This window comes from Ornithorhynchus anatinus, chromosome 11 (genome assembly GCF_004115215.2).
Source record: "Ornithorhynchus anatinus isolate Pmale09 chromosome 11, mOrnAna1.pri.v4, whole genome shotgun sequence".
In the NCBI taxonomy this organism is placed as follows: domain Eukaryota; kingdom Metazoa; phylum Chordata; class Mammalia; order Monotremata; family Ornithorhynchidae; genus Ornithorhynchus; species Ornithorhynchus anatinus.
The window spans coordinates 60,797,841-60,812,055 of NC_041738.1; the positions used below are offsets into that span (position 1 = coordinate 60,797,841).

Sequence of the window (14,215 nt, forward strand, 5' to 3'; positions counted from 1 at the left end):
AGGTAACGATGATGATAATAATGTTGGTGTCCGTTAAGCGCCTGCTATGTGCCGAGCACCGTTCCGAGCGCCGGGGTGGACACGGGGGAATCCGGTTGTCCCACGGGGGGCTCGCGGTCTTCATCCTCATTTTACAGATGAGGTCACTGAGGCACCGAGAAGTGAAGTGACTCGCCCGAAGTCACACAGCTGGCAAACGGCAGAGCCGGGATTCGAACCCATGACCTCCGGCTCCCAAGCCCGGGCTCTTTCCACCGAGCCCCGCCGCTTCTCTCGTTAGCCCTCCAGTCCTTTACGTCATCTCAACGGTGTCAAGTAATAATAATAACGTGGCATTTGCTAAGCGCTTACTATGTGCAAAGCACTGTTCTAAGCGCGGGGGGGGGGGGGGATACCAGGTGATCAGGCTGTCCCGCCTGGGGCTCGCAGTTTTTAATCCCCATTTTCCAGAGGAGGGAACTGAGGCCCAGAGAAGTGAAGTGACTCGGCCCAAGTCACGCGGCTGGCAAACGGCGGAGCCGGGATTCGAACCTATGACCTCCGACCCCCGAGCCCGGGCTCTTGCCACTGAGCCACGCTGCTTCTCTAAGTACAGAATTAACCTTGCGTTCTACCCCAGCGCTTAGAACAGTGCCTGGCACGTAGTGAGCGCTGACAAATGCCTTTATTATTATTATCATTAGAGAAGCAGCGTGGTGGTGCGGGTGTTGCGCCTGGGGTTCAGGCGGTCACGGGTTCCAATCGCGGCTCCACCACTTGTCTGCTGCGTGACCCAGGGCGAGTCACGTAATGTTGGTATTCGCCGAGCGCTCGCTGTGTGCCGAGCGCTGTCCCGAGCGCCGGGGGAGATCCAGGGTCATCGGGTCGGCCCACGGGGGGCTCCCGGTCTTCGTCCCCGTTTCCCAGACGAGGTCACCGAGGCACGGAGAAGGGAAGGGACCTGCCTCCGGTCACACGGTTGACGAGCGGAGCCGGGATGCGAACCCGTGACCTCCGACTCCCGAGCCCGGGCTCTTGCCGGGGTTGAGAGTGAGAGAGATGGAGCTTTCTCCTGGCCGACCGGGTGGGGAAGTCCCCGTCACCCGGAGTCCGATTTCGAGGCCACGCGTTCTACGACGACGCTCGGTACGGCGCTGGCCAGAGGGACCTGACGGATAGACCACATTCCTGGGAGGCAGAGGAGCCTGGGTTCGAATCCGCGATCTGCCCCCTGTCTTCTGTGGGACTTCGGGCAAGTCACTTCACTTCCCTGCGCCTCAGTCCCCTCATCTCTGAAACGGGGATTAAGCCCGGGAGCCCTGTGTGGGACGGGGACCGTGTCCAACCTGATGAGCGTCTATCTGCGCCGGCGCTTAGTACGCTCCTCGGCACGCAGGAAGCGCTCAGCAAGCATCCTAATAATCTTAACCGAACTGGTCTCTTCCAAGCGGCGTGGCCTGGTGGACGGAGGGCGGGTTTAGGAGTCAGAAGCGCCCTGGGTTCTAATCCCGGCTCCGCCGCGCCTGCCGTGTGACCAGAGTCGCGCCGCCCCTCCGGGCCTCAGTTTCCCCGGCTGTAAAACGGGGATTCAGACTGTGGGCCCCACGTGGGACGGGGACCGCGTCCGGCCTCTTGTACCTACCGCCGCGCTTCGAACAGCGCCTGGCACCTAGTAAGCGCTTACTGGATACCTTGTTGAAAAAAACCAGCCGCCCAGGGTGCGCTCAGTGAATGTTCCAGATTCGACGGCGGATGGGTCGCTTTCCTGGGCAGGGGGCATCGCCCGCGGCCCGGGGGCGGCGGACGCCGCGCCGCAGGCTCGGGGGCGGAATCGCCGCCGTCCCCCCTCTCCCCCAGCGGGCTTCCGAAACCGGGGCAGGGAGAGGCGGAGAGCGGCTCCTCGTCGCGGGGGACGAGTCGGCTTTCTAATTTTATTTCTCAATTAAGAGGAGCTTAAAAAAAGAAACTAATCAAGGGCCGCTTCAAAGGGAAGAGCGCGGCGGGGCCGGAGCGTGAATGAGGGGAGATGAGAGAGCCTATTTCGGGGAGGTCTCGCTTGGGGGCCCGAGCGCTTCTGCTGATTTTTCACATTTCCGAGGCCCCGGGGCCCCCCGCTTTTCTTCCCCGCTTTGAGGGAGCGAAGGCCGCCGTCCGTCCCGGACCCCGAGGAGGTCGGTCGGTCGAATGGAATGGGAAGCAGCGTGGCTCAGCGGAGAAGAGCCTGGGCCTCGGAGTCGGAGGTCGTGGGTTCGACTCCCGACTCTGCCGCTCGTCGGCCGGGTGACCGCGGGCGAGTCGCTTCACTTCCTCCGGGCCTCAGCTCCCTCATCTGTCAAATGGGGATGAAGACCGTGAGCCCCACGTGGGACGACCCGATTCCCCCCCGGGTCTCCCCCGGCGCTTAGAACGGCGCTCGGCACCTAGTAAGCGCTTAACAGATACCAACATTATTATTATTATTAACAGTCGACCGGCCTCCGCGCCGGCCTCCCTTTCCGTTTGTTTGGTCGTCCTCCCGGCCCCTCTTTCCGTGGCTCCTGAAATAATGGCCGATCGTTAACAGACGGATAAAAATCCGGGGTCGGTAGATATGCCAGATATCGGCCAGGCGCGTTTATCGAGCGTTCGCATTCCTTGGGTCGCGGCGGCGGGGCTCGGTGGAAGGAGCCCGGGCTTGGGAGTCGGAGGTCATGGGTTCGAAACCCGGCCCTGCCCCTCGTCAGCGGCGGGACCGTGGGCGAGTCCCTTCAGTTCTCGGGGCCTCAGTGACCTCATCCGGAAAATGGGGATGAAGACCGCGAGCCCCACGTGGGACCACCCGATTCCCCCGTGTCTCCCCCAGTGCTTAGAGCGGTGCTCTGCGCATAGTAAGCGCCTAAATACCAACATTATCATTTACCGCCGTTCCATTAGACCGTGAGCCCGTCAGCGGGCGGGGACCGTCTCTATCTGTTTACCGATCTGCCCATTCCAAGCGCTTAGTCCAGTGCTCCGCACATAGTGAGCGCTCAATAAATGCTATTGAATGGATTCACCGAGCGCTTACCGTGTACGAACGCTGTACTGAGCGCTCGGGGAAGCACGGCATAACGCTATAACATCCCCTGCCCACGAGGAGCTTAACCGAGGAGCTTGCTTAGAGAGGTTAAACGAGCCGTCGAGAGGAAGGGTGACGATATTTGGGAAGCGCTTACCGAGCGCCGGGATCGATGCCGGTCCCACCTGGGGCTCACGGTCTCGGAGAGGCGGCGCGGCTTAGTGGATGGGGCGTGGCCCCGGGGAGTCGCGGGGACCCGAGTTCTAATCTGTCTGTTACCGACCTGTCCATTCCGAGCGCTTGGCGCGGCGCTCCGCGCCTAGTAAGCGCTCAGTAAATACTACCGAACGGATAGCCCCGGCTCCGCCGCGTGCCTGACCGTGGGCGGGCCGCTCATCTTCTCCGTGCCTCAGTCCCCTCATCTGGAAAATGGGGATGGGACTGGGAGCCCCAGGTGGGACAGGGGTCTCTGTCCAACCCGATTAACATGTATCTACCACTTGTCAGCCGGGTGACTGCGGGCAAGTCACTCGACTCCTCTGGGCCTCAGTTCCCTCATCTGTAAAATGGGGATTAAGACCCTCAGTCTCATGAGTCTGATGACCCCGTATCTCCCCCAGCGCTCAGAACGGTGCCCTGCACGTAGCGAGCGCTTAACAGATCCCAACGTTACCCTCACCTCGGCGCTTAGAACGGTACTTGGCATATAGTAAGCGCTTAGCGGATACCGTCGTCGTCGTCGCTTGGTAATACTAACGCTGGTATCCGTTAAGCGCTCACTCTGTGCAGAGCGCCCTTCTGAGCGCTGGGGTAGACACGGGGGAATCGGGTCGTCCCACGTGGGGTTGGCGGTCTTCATCCCCATTTTCCGGATGAGGTCACCGAGGCCCAGAGAAGTGAAGCGACTCGCCCCCGGTCCCCCCCGCCGCCGGGTGGCCGCGCCGGGATTCGAACCCGTGACCCCCGACTCCGAAGCCCGGCCTCTTCCCACTGAGCCGCGCTGCTTCTCGCTTGTCATTATCTGACAGCCGAGGTGACCTGGGCCCAGCGAAGCGACTCGCCCAGGGTCACCCGGCGGACCCGTGGCCCTTCCCGGTGGAGGCGGGCCGCGGTGACCCTCGGCCCCGTGACCCGCCATCCGGGCCCATCCCCCCGTTCCCCGCCCCGGGACCCCCCGGCCCCCGTGGTCCTAACAGGATTCCCGTAAGCCTCCCGGCCGGCCGTCGGTTCGGTGCTCCGCGCGCTTTCGGCGATCTGTCAAGTCAGTCGCCCGGCACCGTACTAAACGTTCGGGGGAGAACGGCGTAACAGGTACGTTCTCTGCCCACGGCGAACTCACCGTTGTCGAAGGGGAATGCTGCTGATTCATTCGTTCAGTAGCGTTGAGCGCTTACTGCGTGCAGGGCACTGTACTGAGCGCTCGGAATGGACAAATGGGTAACAGATGGAGACGGCCCCCGCCCTCCGACGGGCTCACGGTCCCATCGGGGGAGACGGACGGACGGGGACGACGGCGACGGATGGAATCAGAGGGAAGAGCATCTCATTAGAGCAGCGGCAAATAAGTAGAATCGAGGCGATGCACACCTCGTTACCAAAATAGGTAGGGTAATGAAAATATGTACGGTTGAGTAGTGGAGGTGACTGAATAACAGTAGTAATAACAGTAATAACAGTGGTATTGAAGCGCTCACTTTGTGCCGAGCACCGTTCTCGGCGCTGGGGGATACGAGGTGATCGGGCCGTCCCACGTGGGGCTCGCGGTCTTCGTCCCCATTTTCCGGATGAGGTCACCGAGGCCCCGGGAAGTGAAGGGACTCGCCCACGGTCCCGCCGCTGACGGGTGGCAGGGCCGGGTTTCGCACCCCTGACCTCTGACTCCAAAGCCCGGGCTCTTTCCACCGAGCCCCGCCGCTGCGACCGAAGGAGTGAGAACGCTCGATAAACGTGACTGGCTGATATCTGGCAGCTGGCAAGCGGCGGAGGCGGGATTGGAACCCACGGCCTCTGGCTCCCAAGGCCGGGCGCTTTCCCCTGAGCCAGGCTGCTTGAGAATGGGGGCTTGTCATTAAGAATAATGAAAATAATGGCATCTGTCGGGCGCTTACCGTGGGCCAGGCTCGGTACCGAGCGCTGGGGTGGATGCGTGCGGATGGAGTTAAACACGACCCCCGTCCCATGAGGGGTTCGTAGCGTCAACCCCCGTTTTCCAGATGAGACGACTGAGGCCCAGTGAGGTGACTTGTCCAGGGTCACGCAGTCGGGATTTGAATCCCTGACCTCTGACTCCCGGGCCCGGGCTCTGTCCGCCCTGTTCATTCGATCGTCGTCCGTATTTATTGAGCACGTACCGTGTGCGGGGCCCTTAATAACGTCGGTATTTGTTAAGCGCCCGCTCTGTGCAGAGCGCTGTTGTGAGCGCTGGGGGAGATACGGGATCATCGTGTGAGGCTCACGGTTAATCCCCGTTTTACGGATGAGGGAACTGAGGCCCAGAGAAGCGAAGTTGGTATTTGTTCGGCGCCGACTATGTGCCGAGCACCGTTCTAAGCGCCGGGGTAGACACGGGGGGGGGGGGATCGGGTCGTCCCACGCGGGGCTCCCAGTCTTCATCCCCATTTTCCAGATGAGGTCACTGAGGCCCAGAGACGCGAAGCGACTCGCCCACGGTCACGCGGCTGCCGAGCGGCAGAGCCGGGGGGGGGGGGGGGTCGAACCCACGACCTCTGACTCCGAAGGCCGGGCTCTTTCCACCGAGCCACGCCGCTTCCCGTAACTGAGCGGCTCGGGGGCGTGCAGCGTTCCCCGCCCCCACGACGAGCTCAGAGCCCGGCTCGGTCCCGCCGGGCGCGTGACCCCCTGGCTGGCCTCCAGCCGGTGGGTGGTATCTGCCGAGCGCTTCCCGGGTGCGGGGCCCTGTGCTAAGCGCGCGGGAGAGCCTGCCGACAGCCGAGGAGCTCACGGTCCAGAGGCGGAGACGGACGTTAAAACGAATCGAGGAAATGGCCGGAAGCACGCGACCCAAGTGCCCCGAGAGCGTCGAAGACGCGGAAGGGAGAGGGAACAGAGGAGAGGAGGGTTCGATGCGGGGAAGGCCTCTTGGAGGAGGTGGGAGTCTTTGCAGAGTCCCTTTCTAGACCGTAAACTCGCCGTGGGCAGCGGATGTGTCTCTTCGGACGTCGTGTCGTCTTCTCCCGGGCACTCGGTGTGGCGCCCGGCACGCGGTAAGCGCCTAGCGGATGTCGTTATCGTTATGATTACTGAGAACGGGGCAGGTTTCAAACGTCGCCAAATGCAGTGGAGCGGTTAACGGTGTCTGTCGAGCGCTCGGCGGTACCGCCGCGCCGAGCCCTGGGGAGAGAACAACGATGATAATAACGTTGGTATTTGTTAAGCGCTCACGACGTGCAGAGCACCGTCCCGAGCGCCGGGGAGACACGAGGGAATCGGGTCGTCCCACGCGGGGCTCGCCGTCTTCGTCCCCCTTTTTCCGGATGAGGTCACCGAGGCCCAGAGAAGTGAAGCGACTCGCCCACGGTCACCCAGTTGACCAGCGGCGGGGCCGGGATTAGAACCCGTGACCTCAGACTCCAAAGCCCGGGCCCTTTCCACCGAGCCGCGCTGCTTCTCCGGCCCAGTAGGACGGAGTCGGCGGGCGGTCGTATTTGTTGAGCGCTTAGCACGCAGTCGGCGCTCGCTGCCATCGAATGAGCGAAGGCTTCAGATCGCCGAGCCCCATTGGATGGGGGCGCCCCCTTCTCCGTCCGTCCGTCCCCCCCGTTTCGTCGGCTGTGTGACTTTGGGCAAAGTGGCTTCGCTTCTCTGCGCCTCGGTTCCCTCATCTGGAAAATGGGGGTTAAAACCGTGAGCCCCACGTGGGACCACCTGATGACCTCGTATCTCCCCCCCCCCCCAGCGCTCGGCGCCCGCGGGGGCCGGGGTCCCCCCCCCCCCGCCCGGCCTCCGTTCCCCGTCGGCCCCTCCCGCTCCCCACATCGAAAGGAAGTAGCCGCCCCGCTCAGCCCGTCGCGTTTATCGAGCGCTTGCCGCGGGCGGGACACCGTCCCGGGCGCGCGCGAGGGAACGGTCCAACAGACCGTTGCACGCGGGCCCGGTCCGAAGCCTCGGTCGTCACGGGAACGGGACGGGGGTGGTCCGGGAGGCCGGAGGGGCCGCGGGCCGAGCTGTCCGTGGGGCTCGGGGCGAGGCGGACCCGCCCCGTCCCGGCTCGTTGGTTCCTGTCCCCGCTCGGGAAGCCGAGCGGCTCCGTCCCCAGAGAGGGCGGTCGGGCCGCTTGCGCCGGGGGAGGCGAAAGGCCCGGGGGATGGGTCGCGGCCCCGCTCAGATGACGACGGATAACGCGCCGTATCCGTTCCAGCGCTCACCACGTGCCGAGCGCCGTCCTAAGCGCCGGGGAGACACGGGGGAATCGGGTCGTCCCACGTGAGGCGCACGGTCTCGGTCCCCGTTTTCCAGATGAGGCCGCCGAGGCCCAGGGACGCGAAGCGACTCGCCCACGGTCACGCGGCTGCCGGGCGGCAGAGCCGGGAGTCGAACCCGCGACCTCTGACTCCGAAGGCCGGGCTCTTCCCCCCGCGCCCCGCCGCCTCCCCCCCCCCCCCCCCATCGCCTGTCGGGGTCTGTCGGGCCGTCTCCTTCACCCATTCGGTCGTGAGTAAATACTGGGCGCGGGGCGCTGTACCGACCACTTGGAAAGTACGATCCCTGCCCGACGACAGTCTAGGAGGGGGAGGCAGACGTCGAAACAAGGAGACCGGCCTCGATGGAAGTAAACGGAACCGTAGATAGATAACGCGGCAGTGGTAAAGTAGATAGAATGATAAATATGTACGTGCACACACGGGTGCCGGGGGGCGGGGGGGGGGGGCGGAGCAGAGGGAGGGAGTCGGGCGGCGGGGAGGAGGGGAGAGGAGGGGGGGGCTCGGTCCGGTCGGTCCCCCGGCCCCCCCCGGGCGCGGGACCCAGCCGGGGGCGGCGGGAAGGGAGAGACCGGGAAATAGCACGCTCCCTAAAAGCCACGGGCTCTCCCTCCGGGGTGGGCTCCGGCCCGGGGACGGACCTGATGACGGACGCTGGTGTCGGTTAAGCGCTCGCTACGTGCCGAGCGCCGTCCTGAGCGCCCGGGGAGATGCGGGGGTCATCGGGTCGTCCCGCGGAGGCTCACGGCTAATCCCCGGTTGACAGACGAGGCGTCTGAGGCCCCGAGAAGTGAAGGGGACTCGCCCACGTCACGCGGCTGACGGGCGGCGGAGCCGGGATTCGAAACCCGTGACCTCCGGCTCGCGAGCCGGGCTCTTTCCACTGAGCCACGCTGGCGCCCGCGGCCTGGCTGTCGGGAGGCCCTGGGTTCGAATGCCGGCTCCGCCGCTTGTCCGCCCCGTCCACCCCGGCGAGTCCCTTCACTTCTCTGGGCCTCAGTTTCCCTCATCTGGAAAATGGGGATTAGGACGGGGGAGCCCACGTTGGGACGGAGACCGTGCCCGGACCCGTTTAGCTTGTATCTACCCCAGCCGCTTGAAACAGTGCCCGGCCACACAGTAAGCGTTTAACCGATGTCTTATAACCGTTGATAGCGGTCACCAGGTCAGAAACCCCCGTCGGGGGGAAGCCGCGTGTCGCGGATAGGGCCGCGGCGGGGGGCGTCACGACGGGCGCGGGTTCGGTCCCGGCTCCGTCGCCCGTCGGCTTCGTGACCTCGACGGCGGTGGCTTCGCCCGTCCGGGCCTCGCGACCCCGTCCGTAAAATGGGGGATCGAGACGGCGAGCCCCGCTTGGGACGGGGACCCGTGCCGGGCCCGATTTGCCCGTGTCCACCCCGGCGCTTGTGCGGGTGCCCCGGCGCCTAGTACGCGCCTCACGGGGACCGCGGCGTAGGTGGAAATCCACCGAAGCCGGGGCGGCGGGGGAGGCGCGGGCAGGGAGCGTCCCGAGGCCCAGGTGCTCCTCCGAGCCCGGCGGCCTCCTCGGCCCCTCCCCCCCGCAGCGGTTCCAGTCCGGCAACGACAGCGGAGCCAAAAAGAGAAAAGGAAACAGAAACGGAAGAAAGAGAAAAGCAACGAGCCCCCGGATTCCGCCCAGGACCAGCCCGTGAAGGTAGGGAGCGCCGGGGGCCGGAGACCGGCGGGCGGCGGCCGGTCCCCTCCTCAGCCGAACGGACGGGTCGGGGCCGGGGGCGGGGGGGGGGGGTGGGGGGGCGGGACCGGTTCGGTGGCCCCGTTGGTCGGTCGGAATCGGGGAGGGTCTCCCTCGCCCTGGAGGAGGGTCAAGACCTCCAGCCCCTGCCCAGGGGCGGATGGCGGCCGGTGGAAGTCGGCCGGTGGCGTCCGCCGAGCGTTCGCTGCGTGCGAAGCACCGCGCTAATGGATTTCCCCGACATCTCCGCCACCGCCCGCCTCCGCTGCTTCCGTGTCTGTGCCCTGGGAGAATCCAGGAAACGAACGCTCAGTCCGGAGCCCCGCACGCAGTAACCGCTCAGTAAATACGATGGAACGGAGGCGTTCCCCGCCCCCGACGGGCCAGCGCGCCGCACGCGGTAAGCGCTTCGAAAGGGCGACGGAGCGACGGGTGGATCGAGCCGGGCCCCGTCTCCCCGGTCCGTCCAGGTGAACTCCCTGCCCGCGGAGAGAATCCAGGAGATCCAGAAAGCCATCCGAGGCTGTTCTCGGTCGCAGGACCGCCAAGACCATGGAGGAGGGCCAGCTAAGCGGAGCTACCAGTTCTGGGACACTCAGCCCGTGCCCAAGCTCGGTACGTCTGTCGCCCGGCGCCGCCCTCGCTGCCCAATCGCCCCGCCCCCGCCCCCCGGGCCGCCCGGGGACGTCCCGCCCGGCGACCGCCGGGCTTCCCGGCGTTCGGCGGCGGTCCCCCGCTCCTCCCCGAGAGCCCGTCTGCCCGGGCTACCCGGGCGTCCGTGCCCGTCCGCGGTCCGACGGTCGTCCGGCGGGGCCGGACCGGGTCCGTCAGAGAAGCGGCCCGGCCTAGCGGTCGGAGGACAGGCCCGGGAGGCGGCGGGACCCGGGTCCCGGGCCCGGCCCCGCCGCGCCGGCCGCCGGGCGGCCGCGGGCAAGTCGCCTCCCTTCCCCGGGCCTCGGTCCCCTCGTCCGGAGAAGGGGGAATCGAGAGCGCGAGCCCCACGAGGGACGGGGGACCGGGTCCGACCCGACGGTCTTGAATCCACCTCGGGGCTTAGGACGGCTCCCGGCACGGAGCGGGAGCTCGACGGATACCGTTCAGAAAGAAAACCCTCGCCAGAAGTAACCCGGCTCGCGCCCTGTCCGGGGCCCTCCTTCCCGCCAGCGGGTCCCGTGCCACCCGGGCAGACGGGGAGAAGAGCAGGCTTCTCCCCTCCCCTCCCCTCCCCGCCCCTCCGCTCCCTGCTCCCTGTCGTCTGTGGTCTCCGGTCCGCTGCGCCCGTTTCCCGTGCCCTCTGAATCTCGGCTTCCCGCGCAGCCGTCGGGGTGGAGTGGGAGCGTCGGGGGCGGGGGGTGGGCGGAGGAGGCGGAGGGGCGGCGGGACCCTCTCGGGTTTCGTTTTTCCTCTCGGAGAAAAGGTGCCCAGCCCCCCGGCGCGTCCCGGCCGCACTCCGGCCCCCTTCCTCCGGCCGGTCTGTCCCGGCTCTTGGGTTCCGCCGGGCTCGCCGGCGGGCCGGGATTCTCCTCGGCCCCCCACCCCGGACGCTCCCCTCTTTCCCGCCCCGCCCTCGGGGATGGGGTTGGACTCAGGCAAGAGCGGCGTGGCAGAAGGGGAGAGGCCCTGGGTTCGAACCCCAGCCCCCCCACGAGGCCGGGGTGCCTCACCTCTCGGCCCCCCGGTCTCCCTGTCTGTAAAACGGGAGTGAGAGCCCCGCTCCCCACCGGCTCTTGGACCGTGAGCCTTTGTGGGAGACGAGGAGGGTTTAATAACGTTGGTGGTGGTTAGGCGCTTCCCGGGTGCAGAACACCGTTCTAAGCGCGGGGGGTTGGGGGGGGATAACGGGGTCTCCGGGCGGTCCCGCGCGGGGCTCGCGGTCCTGACCCCCGTTTTCCAGGTGAGGGAACTGGGGCCCGGAGAAGTGACTCGCCCACGGTCACGCGGCCGACGGGTGGCCGAGCCGGGATTCGAACCCGTGGCCTCCGGCTCCCAAGCCCGGGCTCTTCCCGCCGAGCCACGCCGCGTCTCTGGCTCGCAGCCGACGGCTCGGCGAGCTCGCACCGCGTGCAGAGCACCGGACCCGGCGGTCGGGGAGCACGGTTGCCGGAGAGCGGCAGTCGCGTTCATCGAGCGCCCGTTACGTGCAGGGCACCCTGCCGGGTGCCTGGGAGGGTAAGACCCGCCCACCAACAGGCGCGTTCCGTCAGTCGGTCGCCGGAAGCGCTCGGGCGGGCACGGTGCGGAACGCTGATGATGACGGTTGTGGAATTGGTTAAGCGCTTTACCGCGCGCTGAGCCCCGCACCGGGGGGAAATGCGAGATCACCGGGCTGGCTCAGTCCCTGTCCCCCGTGGGACTCGCAGCCTTCGTCTCCGTTTTACGGACGAGGGAACCGAGGCCCAGAGAAGTGAAGCCGCTTGCCCCGGGGCCAGCCGGCAGCCGGGTGGCGGAGTCGGGATTGGAACCCAGGTCCTCTGACTCCCAGGCGCGGGCTCTCTGCGCTAGACCGCACCGGGTCGGCCGGTCGTATTTACTGAGCGCTTAGTGTGTGCGGGGCAGCGCCGCGCACGTCGGAAGGGCTTTAACCGGTGCCGCCACAACAGCAACAGTAACGCTGGTATTCGGTGAGCGCTCACTGTGGGCCGAGCACCGTTCCGGGCGCCGGGGCGGCCGCGGGGGAAATCAGGCCGTTCCCACGCGGGGCCCGCGGCCCTTAATCCCCATTTTACCGACGAGGTGACCGAGGCACCGAGAAGCGAAGTGACTCGCCCACGGTCACCCAGCCGCCGAGTGGCCGAGGCGGGGATTCGAACCCATGACCTCCCACCCCAGAGCCCGGGCTCTTTCCGCTGAGCCAGCCCGCTTCCCTGTAGTGGTGTCGTTACCACCGATCGCTTGGGAGAGTACAGTATAAGCGAGCCGGCGGAGCGGGCCTCGCCCACGACGAGCTCACAGTCCGGAGGGGTGGGAGCGATCCTCGCCGAGGGAGGGATCTGTACGGACCAGAAGAGACGGACGTTAAAATCATTTCCCCGCCCGACGACCCCGCGTCCGGCCCGGCGCGCGGCCCGGCGCGCGGCGCGTAGGGAGCTGGGGTTCGGCCCCCTCCCCTGCTTCCGCCCGGAGGGGCGGGTTTCCTCCTCCTCTAGCGTCTGGCCCTCCCCCGGCTGTCGTGAGTCGGCCGGTTGTATTTATCGAGCGCTTACTGCGTGCCGGGCGCGTGCCGACGCCGGGAGAGTCTTCGGGGACGCGGCCGGCCACGGCCCGGGTTTGACTCGCCGCCCGCCCCCCGATGGCCCTTCTCCCGACGTTCTCCGTTTCCCCTCTCCCTAATCGACTCGATCGTCTGTCTCCCCCCCCCCCCCCCCCCCCGTAGCCCGGAAGCCTCCCCGTGGCCGGAGATCGTGTCGGCCGACTCTGTCGTATTGTGCTCTCCCGAGCGCTTAGTACAGTGATCCGCACGCAGCAAGCGCTCGATAGATACCGCCGATTGAACGATCGACTCTCCCCCGGCAGAGGCGGGGGGGGGGGGGGCCGCAGACCCCCCTCGGGCCTCGACCTCCCGATCTCGGTCCCGGGCCTCCCCCGCCGCGGGCCTCGAGCGTCTCCGCCACCCCCGCCGGACTGAGGGTCGGAATGGCCCGTAAACCGTCGGGCGGGGACGGGGCGGGGCATCTGCCGGCCCTCCCCCCCACCTCCCGGGACCACTCGGAGGCTCCCGGTCACCCGCGTGGGGCATCGCGGGGAACGGGCGGTGACCGTGACGGGGATGCCCCGGCCCGGCGCGGGCCGTGGCCCGTTGGCCCTCCGACTCTCTCGGGGCTCCGTCGGCACCACGGCGGGGGGTGGGCGCCGGTGCCGCCCCGCCCGGCCGGACTCCGGAGGACAGACGGCGGCCCTCCGGCGTCGAAGGGGACGGTCCCGCGGGGCCGAGGCGGAGGGCGCGGCGGCCCCGGGCGCGGGGGGCCGAGGGGGGCCCCGGGGGCGGGAGGGCCGGCGGCAGGGCGAGCACCGCGCTGGTCTTGCAGGCGAGCTGGTCAGCACCCACGGCCCCGTGGAGCCCGACAAGGAGAACATCCGCCGGGAGCCCTACACCTTGCCCCAGGGCTTCACCTGGGACGCGCTGGACCTGGGCGACCGGGCGGTGGTGAGTGTGCCGACGGCCCGTCCGTCCGTCCGTCCGTCCGTCGCGCGGTCCGGGCCGGGGCCCTTCCTCCCCCTCGTCCTCCTGCCGCGGCCCCCAGTTCCCGAGCTCCCCGTCCAGTTCGCCTCCCCGTCTCGGCTCCCCTCCCCGCCCTCTGGGGACGCCGCGGCACCCGGGGGGCCTCGGACGCCGGGGCTCCCCCGCCGCGGCCCCGCCCGGGTAGAGACGGCCGTCGGATCGCCGGCCCGCCTCAGCCGGAGTCGACGGTGCCCGGGGTTTCCGTACCCTGCCGCGGAGGGGTTGGGGAGCCCACGGGATCTCGGCCCGGGAGACGATGGTTTCCCTCTCACCGGTTCGGCCGCGGGGCCGGGGGCCCGGGCGCCCGGCGGGCCGCTGACCGCCCCTCCCGGCCCCCGTCTCGCAGCTGAAGGAGCTGTACACGCTCCTGAACGAGAACTACGTGGAGGACGACGACAACATGTTCCGCTTCGACTACTCGCCCGAGTTCCTCTTGTGGTGAGTCCCGCCCGGGGGGGGGGGGGGGGGGCCCGGGCGGCGGCGGGGCGTCCGGGGTCCTCCGTCTCACCCTCCCCCCGTCCCTCCGTCCGTCCAGGGCCCTGCGCCCCCCCGGCTGGCTCCCCCAGTGGCACTGCGGGGTCCGGGTCGTGTCCAGCAAGAAGCTGGTGGGGTTCATCAGCGCCATCCCCGCCAGCATCCACATCTACAACACGTAAGCGCCGCGGCCGGCGGGGGGGCGGGGAAAGGCCCGGGAGCGGGGGGGTCCCGTCGCCTCCTGCCCGGGGGCGGGCCGACGCCCCGGGGGCGCTCGGGGCCGAGCGGGGGGCCGGGGGGGAGGCCGAGGCGGGCACCGTCCCTTCCCGGCCCCCGACCCGTCGGTCTCCCTC

General features: G+C 67.8%; 1 protein-coding gene across 1 annotated transcript in view; it reads left to right on the plus strand.

Moving 5' to 3' along the window:
• NMT1 (N-myristoyltransferase 1) overlaps positions 1 to 14,215 on the plus strand; it is a 29,361-nt gene that overhangs the window by 5,085 nt on the left and 10,061 nt on the right. The window contains exons 2-6 of the mRNA XM_029074653.2: positions 9,021 to 9,130; positions 9,640 to 9,784; positions 13,195 to 13,313; positions 13,735 to 13,826; positions 13,924 to 14,040. Of these exons, the coding sequence (XP_028930486.1) occupies positions 9,021 to 9,130; positions 9,640 to 9,784; positions 13,195 to 13,313; positions 13,735 to 13,826; positions 13,924 to 14,040 (583 nt within the window). The remainder of the gene's footprint in view (positions 1 to 9,020; positions 9,131 to 9,639; positions 9,785 to 13,194; positions 13,314 to 13,734; positions 13,827 to 13,923; positions 14,041 to 14,215) is intronic.